Below are 15,217 nucleotides of genomic sequence, written 5' to 3'. Positions count from 1 at the left end.
GTTTCCCTTAGTCCGAGCTTTTTGTTGAGTATTTAAAGTCTCTCACAGTTTGATCATTGTTGATCATTGATCATCTATGGTGATTTGAGACTGATTGGTTGGTTGTTTATCCCTGTAGCCCAATATCAGATAAGTCTTGGATTGTTCACAGAACGACAGACCTGTGTTATTGACCCGTATTCCTACATTTACTTTTGTACAGTTGTATCTTTCTAACATTCAGATTATCTATTCCTTTTGGGGTTTTCAACCAGAGACTACATTTTAGTTTTTCCCTGTGAAATGCAATGAAGCATCGCTTCCCCAATGTTTTAAGGATGTCATAATAGGGATGTTGTTATTTTCAGATACTGAGCTATGAAACTGATATTCCTGTTCTGAGACAGAGAGAAACAGAGAGAGAGAGGAAAAACAAGACAGAGAGAGAGCGAAAGATCAACAGGGAGAGAGAGACACATAGGAGAGAAACAGAGAGAGATATCTTGTGGGGAGAGATATCTTTGTGTGCAACACATATCAAGACAGACAGGTTGTTTTATCCTCATTGACTTATAATGGAACTCTTGTGGTTTCTAACTAGGTTCGCGAGGGTGCCTTCCCCAATGCAAGCTCACCTTTTACCATAACCTGTCTGTGAGCACACACACGCACACACGCCTCCGTGTGGTTTGGGGTGAGAAGGTTGTGTATGTACAGTGATCCCCCCCACACACAGATGGCAACCTCTGCCTTACACACACACACACACACACACACACACACACACACACACACACACACACACACAGACAGAGAACAGAAAGTGTTTTGCAGATTTATGAAACTGGTTTGCGAGGGAAAGTGTCTCCACCGTAGCAGACTGAAACCTGAACTACAGTGTTAGTTTCGTCCGCTTTCCAGATACTGTCAAAGAATACACCGAGTCATAACTTGCCCATCTCACCTTCCACATAGGAGTTTATGAACTCAACATGTGTTGTCAACAACATTGTTCTTGTAAAACGTATTTGCGGTGTCGCCGGTGCTAGCGGAACTAGCAACGTGACTCATTTGAAAACTCAAATGGATTTTTCAAAAAGCGGTATTTTTGGACTAGTTCTGTTTCCTTTCTCGATGTGACAAAGGTTTTTGGTCTTAAAATGTCCCTGTTTATTCTTGCCTAGCCCGTGGGTGAGGATTTATGGACTAAGCCTCCAACTTGTTCACTGATCAGTGAATGGAACTACTCGGAAAAATAGATGAAAAACGTCTTTACTGTTAATCTACTAAAAGGTACAAATTAATAATGCGTGGACGTTACGCCACTCATCCTAATTTAGCTCATTTCAATCAAGGTAAAAACGAAAACAGGTTGCGTTGCTCTAATAACATAATACAACGCATAACCGCAAACGGTGAAAACACGTTTTGAGTTGCTGTCGTAATAGACCTTCCTTTTAGAAGAAACCAAGCTTGTAGTTTATTTATATGCTAATATATGTCATTCATATTTTCTCTGCCACTTTTATCATCAGAATTACCGCCTCCCACCAAGATGACGTATGTATGTGGCCACTCCGTGACGCGCGGTGTTGATGCAGCGCGTTCACGCTGCGCGGCAGAGCGGCGCTAGAGAGGAGGCGTCGCATTACTTGTTGTTCGATGTGGAAGGCAGCTTGCCCTTTCCCCCGAACAGTGACAACGCGATTACGAGTGTTTATATGTTGTCGTCGAGATATTTTGAAAATGAGTAGGCCTAAAGGTGTGTAACAACGACGAAGCGTCGGCTCCGTAATGAATTGCACCTGGCAGCGTCTTGACGGTAGAAGATGAACAACAAAGACTGCTGATCCATCGCGCTTCACTTCATCTTTGAAAAACAGCAGAAAATTATCAATGTAATCCTTTTTTCGCGTCCAATCCTGCAGTCTATGCAACTCCAATGATCAAGCAATGCTTCAGAAGAACGTGTGACTTGCAGTTTGTGACAGTCACCGCGCACGGTTAGGATCTGAACACGGTAATAGCACGCGGGGTCTATAAGTTTGGAGCGTCTATCTTATCACTCGCTTGCGCGCTTTATGCGTCGAATATTAACGTTTTACTTGCTTATAATATAAGAATATACGGTTGTTACCGCACCACGCTGTCGCGCAATGGTGCGTGTGTGAATAGGCAGCCAAGCTTGCGCTTATAAAACCGAATCAGCGGTCTGATTTGACAGGCGCAACCTGAAGCAGCTGGAATCGATGTAACATAACAAAATACAGGACAAGATGTGGGTCAACCCCGAGGAGGTTTTGCTGGCGGGAGCGCTGTGGATCACCGAGAGAGCAAATCCCTATTTCATCCTCCAGAAACGGAAGGGCCACGGAGACAGCGGCGGAGGACTTGCGGGTGAGTCTCCTCTCCCTCTCTCTCTTTCCCTCTCTATCTGTCCATATCTGTCCACAGCAGAACCATGTATTATGCTGGGCTGAAAGACTTCTCCCCTCCTCAGTCCTCCTGGCCAGGAGGGTGCTACCCATGTGGGTGGAGGAAGAGGGTGTGCAGTAACAGGCGACAGGTTTAGTCATGTAAGTGTATGTGAAGGACAGATTGGCTTCAGAATATCTGGAAGAGGGGCGACTGGAACATGGGAGTTCAGTCAGTTATTATGGGATGGAGGGGGGGGGGGCATAGTGGTGCCGTCCATTCTTTGAATGGAGGGAGTCAAATGAGACAGGAGATACGACACTAATGCTGGTGTAAGGGCAGACCACCAGGTAACTCATCAAAGGTCTGTCTCAATGGAGGAAGGGAGGGATGGATGGAGGGAAGACTGAGTTGCCAGGGCGACAGTCATGGTGGTATTGACAGTGTACTGTCCCCAGTCCCCATGACCTTGTGTACAGTAGTGATGCTAGCCGGTCTCTCTAAGCAAGTTAGACAGGTAGATCATGTGGTTCTCTTCTGTCAGGTGAAGTCCCTTCACCCTGCCACTCATAGAGTCCATCTGAAAATGATCAATAAGGTAAACAGATCATTGGTCAATAGACCCGTGAAAAAAAGACTTGTGGTTGTCGATCATCTCTCAGCCTCTCTCTCTCTCTCTCACTCTCTCTCTCAGAAAGGCAGGCTGATGTCTTCAGACTCGGCTGATCAATAATCTATATCATTAGCTGATCAGAGCATCTCTCAGCAGTCTGCAAAATGGCTGCAGTCTTAACTCCACTAGATAGCGACACACACACACACACACACACGTGTATGTACACATACTCACACACACACCTACACACACGTGTATGTACACATACTCACACACACACACGTGTATGTACACACACTCACACAGACACACACACACACAGAAATCTACCGTGACACTTGTTGTTGAATCCTCGTCTTCCTCTTTCTGTGGTCCGCGTTGGGTCAAATAGTGTTCATCATTTACATTTAGTCATTTAGCAGACGCTCTTATCCAGAGCTTATCATGTCTCTCCTCTCTGAAGTCAAGCTTCACCCTATCTTCATCATGTCTGTCCTCTCATGTCTGTCCTCTTATGTCTCTCCTCATGTCTGTCCTCTCATGTCTCTCCTCTCATGTCTGTCCTCTCATGTCCCTCTTGTCATGTCTGTCCTCTCATGTCTCTCCTCTCATGTCTCTCCTCTCATGTCCCTCCTCTCATGTCTCTCCTCTCATGTCTGTCCTCTCATGTCCCTCCTCTCATGTCTCTCCTCTCATGTCCCTCCTCTCATGTCCCTCCTCTCATGTCCCTCCTCTCATGTCTCTCCTCTCATGTCTGTCCTCTCATGTCTCTCCTCATGTCCCTCCTCTCATGTCTCTCCTCTCTGAAGTCAAGCTTCACCCTATCTCACATTACTTCCTCATTATACAACATTTTGTGTATCGTTGCATACTTGATATCATGGTTGACATGTCACATAGCACTGTACATTTGAAATTTTTTCTGCACTGCAAACAATTTTTGTAAAACAATTTTCACAAATATTTTTTAAACCATTCAAAACTTTTTTTCAAAAATATTTTCTCAACCTTTCAAAACCTTTTCACACACACGGTGAAAGTAGAGTAGAGGAGAGGGTAGAGGAGAACAGAGAAGCCTAAAACAGAGTAGATTACAGCAGAGTAGAGTACAATAGAGTACAGTAGATTATAGTAGAGTCCTCATCAATGATGCAAGAAAAATCTACTTAAGTACAGAATGGGAAAATGTGTCCAAACTTTTGACTGGTACTGTACATTTAATGAAGTATTTGTACTTTGTTACTTCCCATCTCTGAATGCTACGTCCTACATGCTACATGCTAAGTACATGAAATAGGAACCAGGTAGAGGATGCTCCAGGGGGTTCCTCCCTCCCTCGCTAGCAGCAGAGTGTGCAGAGTGGCGCTAGGGGATGATGTCATGGTTATGTAAATGCCCAGAGTGCACCCGCTGTTGTGCCAGTTGGTGCTGGAGGAGGGAGAGAGAGATGGGAGGAAAGAGGTAGACAGGAGAGAGGAAATGAGGCAGATAGGAGAGGGTGGAGAGAGAAGGGAGAGAGGAGAGGGATAATAGAGAGAGGAGAGGGAGGAGAGAGAAAGATGAGAGAGAAGATGGAGGAGTCAGAAAGAGAAGAGAGGAGAGGAGAGGGAGGAGAGAGAAAGAGGAGAGAGAAAGTAGAGGGAGGAGAGGGAGGAGAGGGAGGAGAGGGAGGAGAGGGAGGAGAGGGAGGAGAGAGAGAGAGGACAGAGAGGAGAGAGGTCTGGAAGGTGGGGTCTCTCCTCGTAAAGCTGCTGACCCAACAACAAGTAGGACCCTGGATGGCAGCTTGATGAACATGAAGAAGAACATGCTTCATCCCATCCAGGGATCAGAGGTCATCTGAGACAAGGGAGGAGGGAGAGAGAGGATCTGTATATGACCCGAGAGCCCCAGGTCTTCATATTGGAGAACTGAAATGGACTTGTGTACAACATGTACAGCTTATCCTCACAGTCACAAGACTGTGTCATCAGGGTGGGTAAAAAATTGATTCACATATGAATCGCGATTCAGTCTTCTAGCAATTCACATCAATTCACAAATTTCAAAAATGGAATCGAATAGATACAAGTAACACTTAACAGCAAACTGGAATCAAATGTAAGCATATATTGAGTCGAAATTTGATTACAAATCGAATCGTGACCCCCAAGAATCGATTCGAATCGTGAGGTACCAAAAGATTCCCACCCCTACTGTGTCATGACTTATTTTTCGACATTGTGAAACATCAATTGCATGATACGATACTGAACATTGACCACTGTGGTTTTCCAAGCACGTGCTGGCCAGAGGAGGGGTCAGTGAGGCATGATGGAGACACAGACAGCAGGTCATGGAGACACTGCTTTGTTGGTCCAGATGGTGACATCTGCTCCAGACCTCACCTTTGCCCCAAGCCTCAGAACAACCTTTCACCTCCCCCCCTCTCCAGGAAAGAGGGGGAGAGGGGGGAGGGAGGGATGGAGGGAGGGGGAGAGAGGGAGAGAGGGGGAGAGAAAAACACCCTCCAGTTGGGGACAGAGAAATAGTAAGAACAACAAGAACAGCAGCCTCCTCTCCTGCCATCCTCCCCTTCTCTCCTTTTCTCTAGGCCAGATCAGGTTCCTGTTATCTGAGACTGTATTGATCATTCCTTGGCCCTGTGGGGGGGTGATGAAAACAGTCCCCCTCACCACTGACTTCTTGAACGTGATGTTGGGAAGACATGACACGCAGTGGAGGAAAATGTCTAGATTCACTCTGAGCACCATGTCACTTCCTGTCTTCGCTCTGAGCACATGTCACTTCCTGTCTTCACTCTGAGCACCATGTCACTTCCTGTCTTCGCTCTGAGCACCATGTCACTTCCTGTCTTCAATCTGAGCACCATGTCACTGCCTGTCTTCAATCTGAGAACCATGTCACTTCCTGTCTTCACTCTGAGCACCCTGTCACTTCCTGTCTTCACTCTGAGCACCATGTCACTTCCTGTCTTCAATCTGAGAACCATGTCACAGGCTGTTCATCCTGGCTGACTGTCTGCCCCCTCAGGCCTGTTCAGCAGCCTTCAGCCTGTCTCACTCGACAGGGACGACTGGTTCAGTCTGTCTCACTCGACAGGGACAACTGGTTCAGCCGTGGCATGTCAAAGGAGTCATTGTGAGTGTGTCCGTTTGCAGCTGGGAGAAGTCAGTCTGGTAATGGCTGAGATATGGTGCTGTGCTTCAGTCAGTCACTGGTGACGGCTGAGATATGGTGCTGTGCTTCAGTGTCCACAAAAACGCTTTGAAATGGAAATAGTCATTCTGACACAAGGCTTTTGTAGACTGCAACAAACCTCCCTCCCACCTCCTCCCTCCCTCTTGGTGGGGACTCTGGAAGTGGTTCTAACCCCATGGTTCTGTGTTGCAGGTCTGCTGGTGGGGACTCTGGACGTGGTTCTGACCCCATGGTTCTGTGTTGCAGGTCTGCTGGTGGGGACTCTGGACGTGGTTCTGGACTCCAGTGCTCGTGTGGCTCCGTACCGGATCCTCTACCAGACTCCAGAGTCTCTGGTCTACTGGATCATCGCCCATGGTAACGTAGCCCATAATAACCCTCTGTGCCACCACACCCACGCCAAGACACACACATACACTTCCTATTCCCCCTGGTGACTATCGCCAAGCGACGACCATTATCACGCCCCCCCCCCCCCCCCCCGTGAGCATGGGGGATCACGTGGACTGAAGGGGAACCAGGGAAGTTGATATGTGGAGATCAATGCCCTCAGACATGATGTCATAGGTGATGTCATGTTCCGGAACATTAATGAACATCGTACCTTCACACACTCACACGTTGAGCTGAGTAGGTATGTTAGCACACACACACTCACACACATACTTCATCTCTCTCTCTCCACCTCCTCTCTCTCTCCCCCTACTCTCTCTCTCCCCCTCCTCTCTCTCTCCCCCTCCTCTCTCTCTCCCCCTCCTCTCTCTCTCCCCCTCCTCTCTCTCCTCCTCCCTCATTCAGGGACGTCTCGTCAGGAGATAACAGAGCATTGGGAGTGGCTGGACTGGAACTTGCTGCAGACTCTCTCCATCTTTGAGAACGAGAACGACATCACAACCTTCGTCAAAGGAAAAGTTCAGGTAGCCCCCAAAAATGGAAATCATCAAAAAAGGATCAAATATGAAATAAAAATATATTTGTCTTCACAGTATTGCCTATAACAGTATTTAACACAGAGTTAAGAATCTTCTTCTGGACATTTGACCTGACAATGGATTAGAATCTTAAAATCTTTGCATCTCCTCCAAACTCCTTCTCCCTCTCTTCCCCTCTCCATCTCACCTCTCTCTTTCTGTTTCTTTCTCCCTCTCTTTCTTTTTCTCTCTCCATCTCCCCTCTCTCTTGCTGTTTCTTTCTCCCTCTCTTCCCTTTTCTCTCTCCATCTCCCCTCTCTCTCTACCTCTCTCTCCCCTCTCTCTCTACCTCTCTCTCCCCCCTCTCTCTACCTCTCTCTGTCCCCCTCCCTCCTTTTGCAGGGCATCATCGCAGAGTACACGAAGAACCAGGAGGTGAAGGAGGAAGAGGACAGCGAGAAGTTCAAGGAGTCCACCTCAAAGTTCCTGCGTCTGTTCAGCATGCCAGAGAAGGAGATGCTGGTGAACTACTACTCGTGCAGCTACTGGAAGGGCAAGGTTCCCCGCCAGGGCTGGCTCTACCTCAGCATCAATCACATCTGCTTCTACTCCTACATGCTGGGCAAGGAGGGTAGGCCGCAGCACACACACATGTGCTTTTAGTTTGACACGCTCTTGGATTGAGAATTAGCATCACCTGACCCTCCTCCCCCTCCCCCCTCCTCATCCTCCCTCTTCTCCTCCTCCCCTCCTCATCCTCCCCCCTCCTCTCCTCCTCTCCTCCTCATCCTCCTCCCTCCTCTCCTCCTCCTCTCCTCCCCTCCTCTCCTCCTCTCCTGTCCTCCCTCCTCCTCCCCTCCCCCCTCCTCTCCTCAGGTAACATGGTGGTACGCTGGGCAGATGTCACTCAGCTGGAGAAGAGTGCCACCCTCCTCCTTCCTGACATGGTGAAGGTGAGGACACACACACACTATACACACACAAATCCTACACGCACACACACATCCTAAACACACACACACACACTGTACATACCCAGACACAGAAAACATCCTCATCATTTTTCCCGTATTTCTCATGTTCCCCTTCTTCTCTCCCCCCCCCAGGTGAGCACCAGGACCAGTGAGCACGTCTTCTCCATGTTCCTCAACATCAACGAGACATTCAAGCTGATGGAGCAGCTGGCCAACATCGCCATGCGGCGTCTCCTAGACAACCAGGGCTTCCAGCAGGACTGCTCCCTGCCGCGCCTGCGCAGGAAGTCCCCCAAGAAGGTTCCTGCTCTCAAGAGGTGAGGAGGAGGAGGGGAGGGAGGGGGAGAGGGGTAAATGGGGGGGGGGAGGGAGTTGAGGGGTAGGAATGTAGAGGAGAGAGGGAGGGATGAGGGAGAGAGGGAGACAGAGGGAGGAGAGGGGGGGATGTGTGTTTGTGGTGTGTGTGTATTTGTATCTGTTAGTGTGTGTGTGCATGTGTGTTTGTGTGTTAGCAACATGGTGACACCAGTGACCCTCTCTCTCTCCTCAGAGATCTGGACGCCCGGGCGAAGAGCGAGCGTTACCGGGCTGTTTTCCGTCTGCCGAAGGACGAGAAGTTGGACGGCCACACGGACTGCACCCTCTGGACGCCCTTCAACAAGCGCCACATCCTGGGACAGATGTTCGTCTCCACCAACTACATCTGCTTCACCAGCAAGGAGCTGACTCTCTGTAGCCTCATCATACCACTACGAGAGGTGGTGGATACACTCCCGCCGCATCACCCTGTTAGGAACTACAAACCGCTTATGGTTTTGGTCAGTAGTCACTAACTGTGTGTGTGTGTGTGTGTGTGTGTGTGTGTGTGTGTGTGTGTGTGTGTGTGTGTGTGTGTGTGTGTGTGTGTGTGTGTGTGTGTGTGTGTGTGTGCGCAGGTGACTATCGTGGAGAAGGCAGACAGTTCCAGCGTGCTTCCCAGACCTCTGTCCATCAGCACCAAGAACCGCATGACCTTCCTGTTCGCCAACCTGAAGGACCGAGACTTCCTGGTCCAGCGCATCTCCGACTTCCTGCAGCAGACCGCGCCCCGGTACCTGGAGAGAGAGCTGACGGGCAGCCTGACCAGCTCAGAGGACGAGGTGCACATCTGGCTCACCTGCAGCTTGTTACTAACATCTTGGAGATCTGGCTCCAGTTCTGTTTGGGTAGTACTAGTGATGGAGTGCATTTCCCCAGTTTTCATAACTGTGAGTCAAACCAGACGACTCTCCTCCCTCCCTCTCTCTTCCCTCCCTCTCTTCCCTCCCTCTCTCCTCCCTCCCTCTCTCTTCCCTCTCTCTTCCCTCTCTCTCTCTCCACACCCCAGGGGTGGTCCCAGGGTTCTCTCCTGTCCAGCAGCCCTCAGAGGAGTCTGGGCTCCGAGGGGTCAGAGGTCGAGCGCCAGTTCAACCTCAACGACAACAGCGTTCCCACAGCGACGCAGGCCCTCATGACCATGTACCGGCGACGCTCGCCCGAGGAGTTCAACCCCAAACTGGTGCGTTCAGGCTTCCCTGCGGGGGCAAAGGAAGAGAATGGTGGCTAGGGAAGGGTGTGTTGTTAGGGAAGGGTGTGGTTGTTAGGGAAGGGTGTGGTTGTTAGGGAAGGGTGTGGTGGTTAGGGAAGGCCAGACCACAGCCCCGGCACAGGACAGACCACAGCCCCGCCACGGGACAGACCACAGCCCCGGCACGGGACAGACCACAGCCCCACCACGGGACAGACCACAGCCCCGGCACGGGACAGACCACAGCCCCGGCACGGGACAGACCACAGCCCCGGCACGGGACAGACCACAGCCCCGGCACGGGACAGGCCACAGCCCCGCCACGGGACAGACCACAGCCCCGCCACGGGACAGACCACAGCCCCGGCACGGGACAGACCACAGCCCCACCACGGGACAGACCACAGCCCCGGCACGGGACAGACCACAGCCCCGGCACGGGACAGACCACAGCCCCGGCACGGGACAGACCACAGCCCCGCCACGGGACAGACCACAGCCCCGGCACGGGACAGGCCACAGCCCCGGCACGGGACAGACCACAGCCCCGGCACGGGACAGACCACAGCCCCGGCACGGGACAGACCACAGCCCCGCCACGGGACAGACCACAGCCCCGCCACGGGACAGACCACAGCCCCGGCACGGGACAGACCACAGCCCCGCCACGGGACAGACCACAGCCCCGCCACGGGACAGACCACAGCCCCGGCACGGGACAGACCACAGCCCCACCACGGGACAGACCACAGCCCCGGCACGGGACAGACCACAGCCCCGGCACGGGACAGACCACAGCCCCGCCACGGGACAGGCCACAGCCCCGGCACGGGACAGGCCACAGCCCCGGCACGGGACAGACCACAGCCCCGGCACGGGACAGACCACAGCCCCGGCACGGGACAGACCACAGCCCCGGCACGGGACAGACCGGCCAGCTGGTTTAGAGGTTGAGACATGAAGACCAAGAGTTCAAAGTTTTGACGTTGCTCATGTGGGGTTGCAGAGAGAGGAGAGTAGGCTATGTATGGGTAATATTTAATACATGTGGTTTAATATGTAATTTCAGACCACAGTTACTTGATGTAAACCACTGTCGATGTGTGCCCTATCCTGTAAACCTGAGAGGAGTTTGAGTTGGTCTGGTTTCTGGAAAACCTTTATCTGGCCTCTTTCATGCTTTTAATTTCTCTCGCTCTCTCTCTCTTTCGCTCTCTCGCTCTCCCCCCCCCCCCCCCCTCTCCCCCCCCGCCTCTCTCCCCCCCCCTCTCTCGCCCACCTCTCTCTCTCCCCCCCTCTCCCCCTCTCCCCCCCCCTCCCCAGGCTAAGGAGTTCCTGAAGGAGCAGGCATGGAAGAGCCACTTCAGTGAGTACGGCCAGGGTGTGTGCATGTACCGCACAAACAGGACGGAGGAGCTGGTACTGCAGGGAATCCCTGAGAACATGAGAGGAGAGCTGTGGCTGCTGTTCTCTGGTGAGGCACACACTACACTACACACACACTACACTACACACACCCCACACACACTACACTACACACACACTACACTACACACACACTACACTACACACACTACACTACACACACTACACTACACACACACTACCCTACACACACCCCACACACACTACACTACACACACACTACACTACACACACCCCACACACACTACACTACACACACACTACACACACCCCACACACACTACACCACACACACACTACACTACACACACACTACACTACACACACTACACTACACACACTACACTACACACACTACACTACACACACACTACCCTACACACAACCCACACACACTACACTACACACACACTACCCTACACACACCCCACACACACACTACACTACACACACACTACACTACACACACACTACACTACACACCACACACACTACACACACACATACACTACACTACAGACACACCACACACACTACACACACACTACCCTACACACACACACACACACACCACACACACACACTACACACACACTACCCTACACACACACCACACACACCACACACACACCACACACACACACACACTACCCTACACACACACTTCCCTACACACACCCCACACACACTACACTACACAGACACCACACACACACACACACACACTACCCTACACACACACTACCTTACACACACACCACACACACTACACTCCACACACACCACACACACACTACCCTACACACACACCACACACACACACACTACACACACACACTACACACAGATACACATCACACATGCTATGACGAATGGGTCTAGCTTAGTGGTTAGAGCTCTTGACTGCATATACTGTATGTACACTACACACAGACACACACACGCACAGACAGTTTGGGAACTGTGTTCACCAGCATCTAGTTCTGAAACAGTCACACTGCAGTAACCACATACACTGTCAAACTTGCTCACACACACTTAAACACACAGACTTTCTCTCACACACACATTTTGTCTCACACACACTCACACACACGCTCACACACACTTTCTCACACACTTACACAACGCAGCATGTGGTGGACACCACGCGATATGTTTGTAGATACAACAACCACATGATATAACCGTTTACACGCTCATTCCACCTAGCAGAACCAGGACATGAGAGACCTGTGTGTTTGTACAGTGGCTCCAGCTTGGGAGTTATGAATATATCATTTGACGTTTGTACAAGGCTGTGCTGAGCATGGCTAGCATCGGCATAAGTAGACTTATCATTAACATGACTAGACTTATCATTAACATGGCTAGCATTAGCATGCTTAGCATTAGCATGGCTAGCATTACCATTAGCATGACTAGCATTAGCATGGCTAACATGCTTAGCATTAGCATGGCTAGCTGTACATTTGGGCTGAGCAGTGAACTGATCCAGAACTCTTCAAAGAAGATGTACACTTACACACACAGACTCCATTCTCTGTGGACTGTGGTGAGCTGTGTGTCCTCGTTATTACATGTGAAACAAACACACAACCACACACTCATCATCAATGAAAGGTGACCTAGTTATAAAACAAACCAAAAGTATAGAACAAAGACATAAACCCCTTGCCTAGCCTCCCCCTCTCTCCCGCACTCCCAGGGGCGATCAACGAGATGGCGACCCACCCTGGCTACTACGAGGGGCTGGTGGAGCGCTCCATGGGCCGGTACAACCTGGCCACGGAGGAGATCGAGAGGGACCTGCATCGCTCGCTGCCGGAGCACCCTGCCTTCCAGAACGAGATGGGCATCGCCGCTCTGCGCCGTGTGCTCACCGCCTACGCCTTCCGCAACCCAGGGATCGGGTACTGCCAGGTGGGGGGCACGCTCACACACACGTCTAGTCTAGCCTCTCACACACACACACACACACACATCTAGTCTAGCCTCTCACAAACACACACAGACACAAACACACACAGACACATCACCTCTATTCCCACCCCATGTCCTCAGCACACCTCAATCTTGGTTCCTAGCTAAACTTGGTTCCTACCTTTGTTTCCCGTCAGGCCATGAACATTGTGACGTCGGTGCTGCTGCTGTACGCTAAAGAGGAGGAGGCCTTCTGGCTGCTGGTGGCTCTGTGTGAGAGGATGCTGCCTGACTACTACAACACCAGGGTCGTAGGTCAGTCTGTGTATGTGTGTCCCTCCCTCTCTACAAGGCTGAACTGGCAAAACAATATGTTCCTGAGTATCTCTATTTTCTTCTCTCTAACCCTCACCCCCTCTTCTCTCCCCCTCCATTCCTCTCCCCCTTCCCCTCCCCCTCCTCTCCTCTCCCCCTCCTCTCCCCCTCCCCTCCTCTCCTCTCCCCCTCCTCTCCTCCTCTCCTCTCCCCCTCCTATCCTCCTCTCCTCTCCCCCTCCTCTCCTCCTCCTCCTCTCCCCCTCCCCTCCTCTCCTCTCCCCCTCCTCTCCTCCTCCTCCTCTCCCCCTCCCCTCCTCTCCTCTCCCCCTCCTATCCCCCTCCCCTCCTCTCCTCTCCCCCTCCTCTCCTCCTCCTCCTCTCCCCCTCCCCTCCTCTCCTCTCCCCCTCCTCTCCTCCTCCTCCTCTCCCCCTCCCCTCCTCTCCTCTCCCCCTCCTCTCCTCCTCCTCCTCTCCCCCTCCCCTCCTCTCCTCTCCCCCTCCTCTCCTCCTCCTCCTCTCCCCCTCCCCTCCTCTCATCTCCCCCTCCTCTCCTCCTCCTCCTCCTCCTCTCCCCTTCCCCTCCTCTCCTCTCCCTCTCCTCTCCTCTCCCCCTCCTCCCCTCCTCTCCTCTCCCCCTCCTCTCCTCCTCCTCCTCTCCCCCTCCCCTCCTCTCCTCTCCCCCTCCTCTCCTCCTCCTCCTCTCCCCCTCCCCTCCTCTCTTCTCCCCCTCCTCTCCTCCTCCTCCTCCTCTCCCCCTCCCCTCCTCTCCTCTCCCTCTCCTCTCCTCTCCTCTCCTCTCCTCTCCTCTCCTCTCCTCCTCCTCCTCTCCCCCTCCCCTCCTCTCCTCTCCCCCCTCCTCTCCTCCTCCTCCTCTCCCCCTCCTCTCCTCCTCCTCCTCTCCCCCTCCTCTCCTCCTCCTCCTCCTCCTCTCCCCCTCTCCTCCCCTCCTCTCCTCTCCTCCTCCTCTCCCCCTCCCCTCCTCCTCCTCTCCCCCTCCCCTCCTCTCCCCCTCCCCTCCCCTCCTCTCCTCTCCCCCTCCTCTCCTCCTCCTCTCCTCTCCTCTCCTCTCCCCCTCCCCTCCCCTCATCTCCCCTCCCCTCCCCCTCCCTCCCCTCCCCTCCTCTCCTCTCCTCTCCCCCTCCCCTCCTCCTCCTCCTCTCCCCTCCAGGGGCTCTGGTGGACCAGGGTGTGTTTGAGGAGCTGGCTAGGGACTATGTTCCCCAGCTGTATGACTGCATGCAGGACCTGGGTGTGATCTCCACCATCTCCCTGTCCTGGTTCCTCACCCTCTTCCTGTCCGTCATGCCCTTCGAGAGTGCAGTGGTGGTGGTGGACTGCTTCTTCTACGAGGGCATCAAGGTGATCTTCCAGCTGCCCTGGCCGTGCTGCACGCCAACATCCACCAGCTGCTGAACTGCAAGGATGACGGCGAGGCCATGACTGTGCTGGGCAGGTGAGGTTTGGGGAGGCTGGGGGGAGTGGGGAGAGGGGGGGGGGGGGGCAGGGGGGAGGGCAGGGTTGTACCTGGTTCTCAGCCTCTTGTAGCCTCAATGTTCGTCTCCATGAAGTGTTGTTCATAAGTACTTTGTGTTCAGGTACCTGGACAGCGTGACCAACAAAGACAGCACCCTGCCTCCCATCCCCCACCTGCACTCCCTGCTGACGGACGACACTGATCCTCACCCTGAGGTGGACATCTTCAAGCTGATCCGCAGCTCCTACGAGGTGGGTCCCTAACCCTCACCCGTCACACTAACCCTCACCCTCACCCGTCACACTAACCCTCACCTTAACCCTAACCCCTCACTCGTCACACTAACCCTACGAGGTGGGTCCCTAACCCTCACCCGTCACACTAACCCTCACCCTAACCCTAACCCCTCACTCGTCACACTAACCCTACGAGGTGG

At 52.6% G+C, this 15,217-nt stretch overlaps 1 protein-coding gene across 1 annotated transcript in view; it reads left to right on the top strand.

The window, feature by feature from the left end:
* The first annotated feature begins 1,658 nt into the window (after positions 1-1,658).
* Positions 1,659-15,217, top strand: part of tbc1d9 (TBC1 domain family, member 9 (with GRAM domain)) — a 20,694-nt gene continuing 7,135 nt past the window's right edge. The window contains 13 exon segments of the mRNA XM_067250248.1: positions 1,659-2,376; positions 6,458-6,568; positions 7,010-7,128; positions 7,525-7,753; positions 7,999-8,075; positions 8,229-8,413; positions 8,647-8,854; positions 9,032-9,235; positions 9,463-9,633; positions 10,966-11,116; positions 12,776-12,990; positions 13,188-13,305; positions 14,476-14,666. Of these exon segments, the coding sequence (XP_067106349.1) occupies positions 2,256-2,376; positions 6,458-6,568; positions 7,010-7,128; positions 7,525-7,753; positions 7,999-8,075; positions 8,229-8,413; positions 8,647-8,854; positions 9,032-9,235; positions 9,463-9,633; positions 10,966-11,116; positions 12,776-12,990; positions 13,188-13,305; positions 14,476-14,666 (2,100 nt within the window). The 5' untranslated portion in view covers positions 1,659-2,255.

Source organism: Osmerus mordax, chromosome 14 (assembly GCF_038355195.1).
Source record: "Osmerus mordax isolate fOsmMor3 chromosome 14, fOsmMor3.pri, whole genome shotgun sequence".
Classification (NCBI taxonomy): domain Eukaryota; kingdom Metazoa; phylum Chordata; class Actinopteri; order Osmeriformes; family Osmeridae; genus Osmerus; species Osmerus mordax.
Note: the sequence above shows the minus strand (reverse complement) of the source record. Positions and strands in the feature narration are given on the sequence as shown.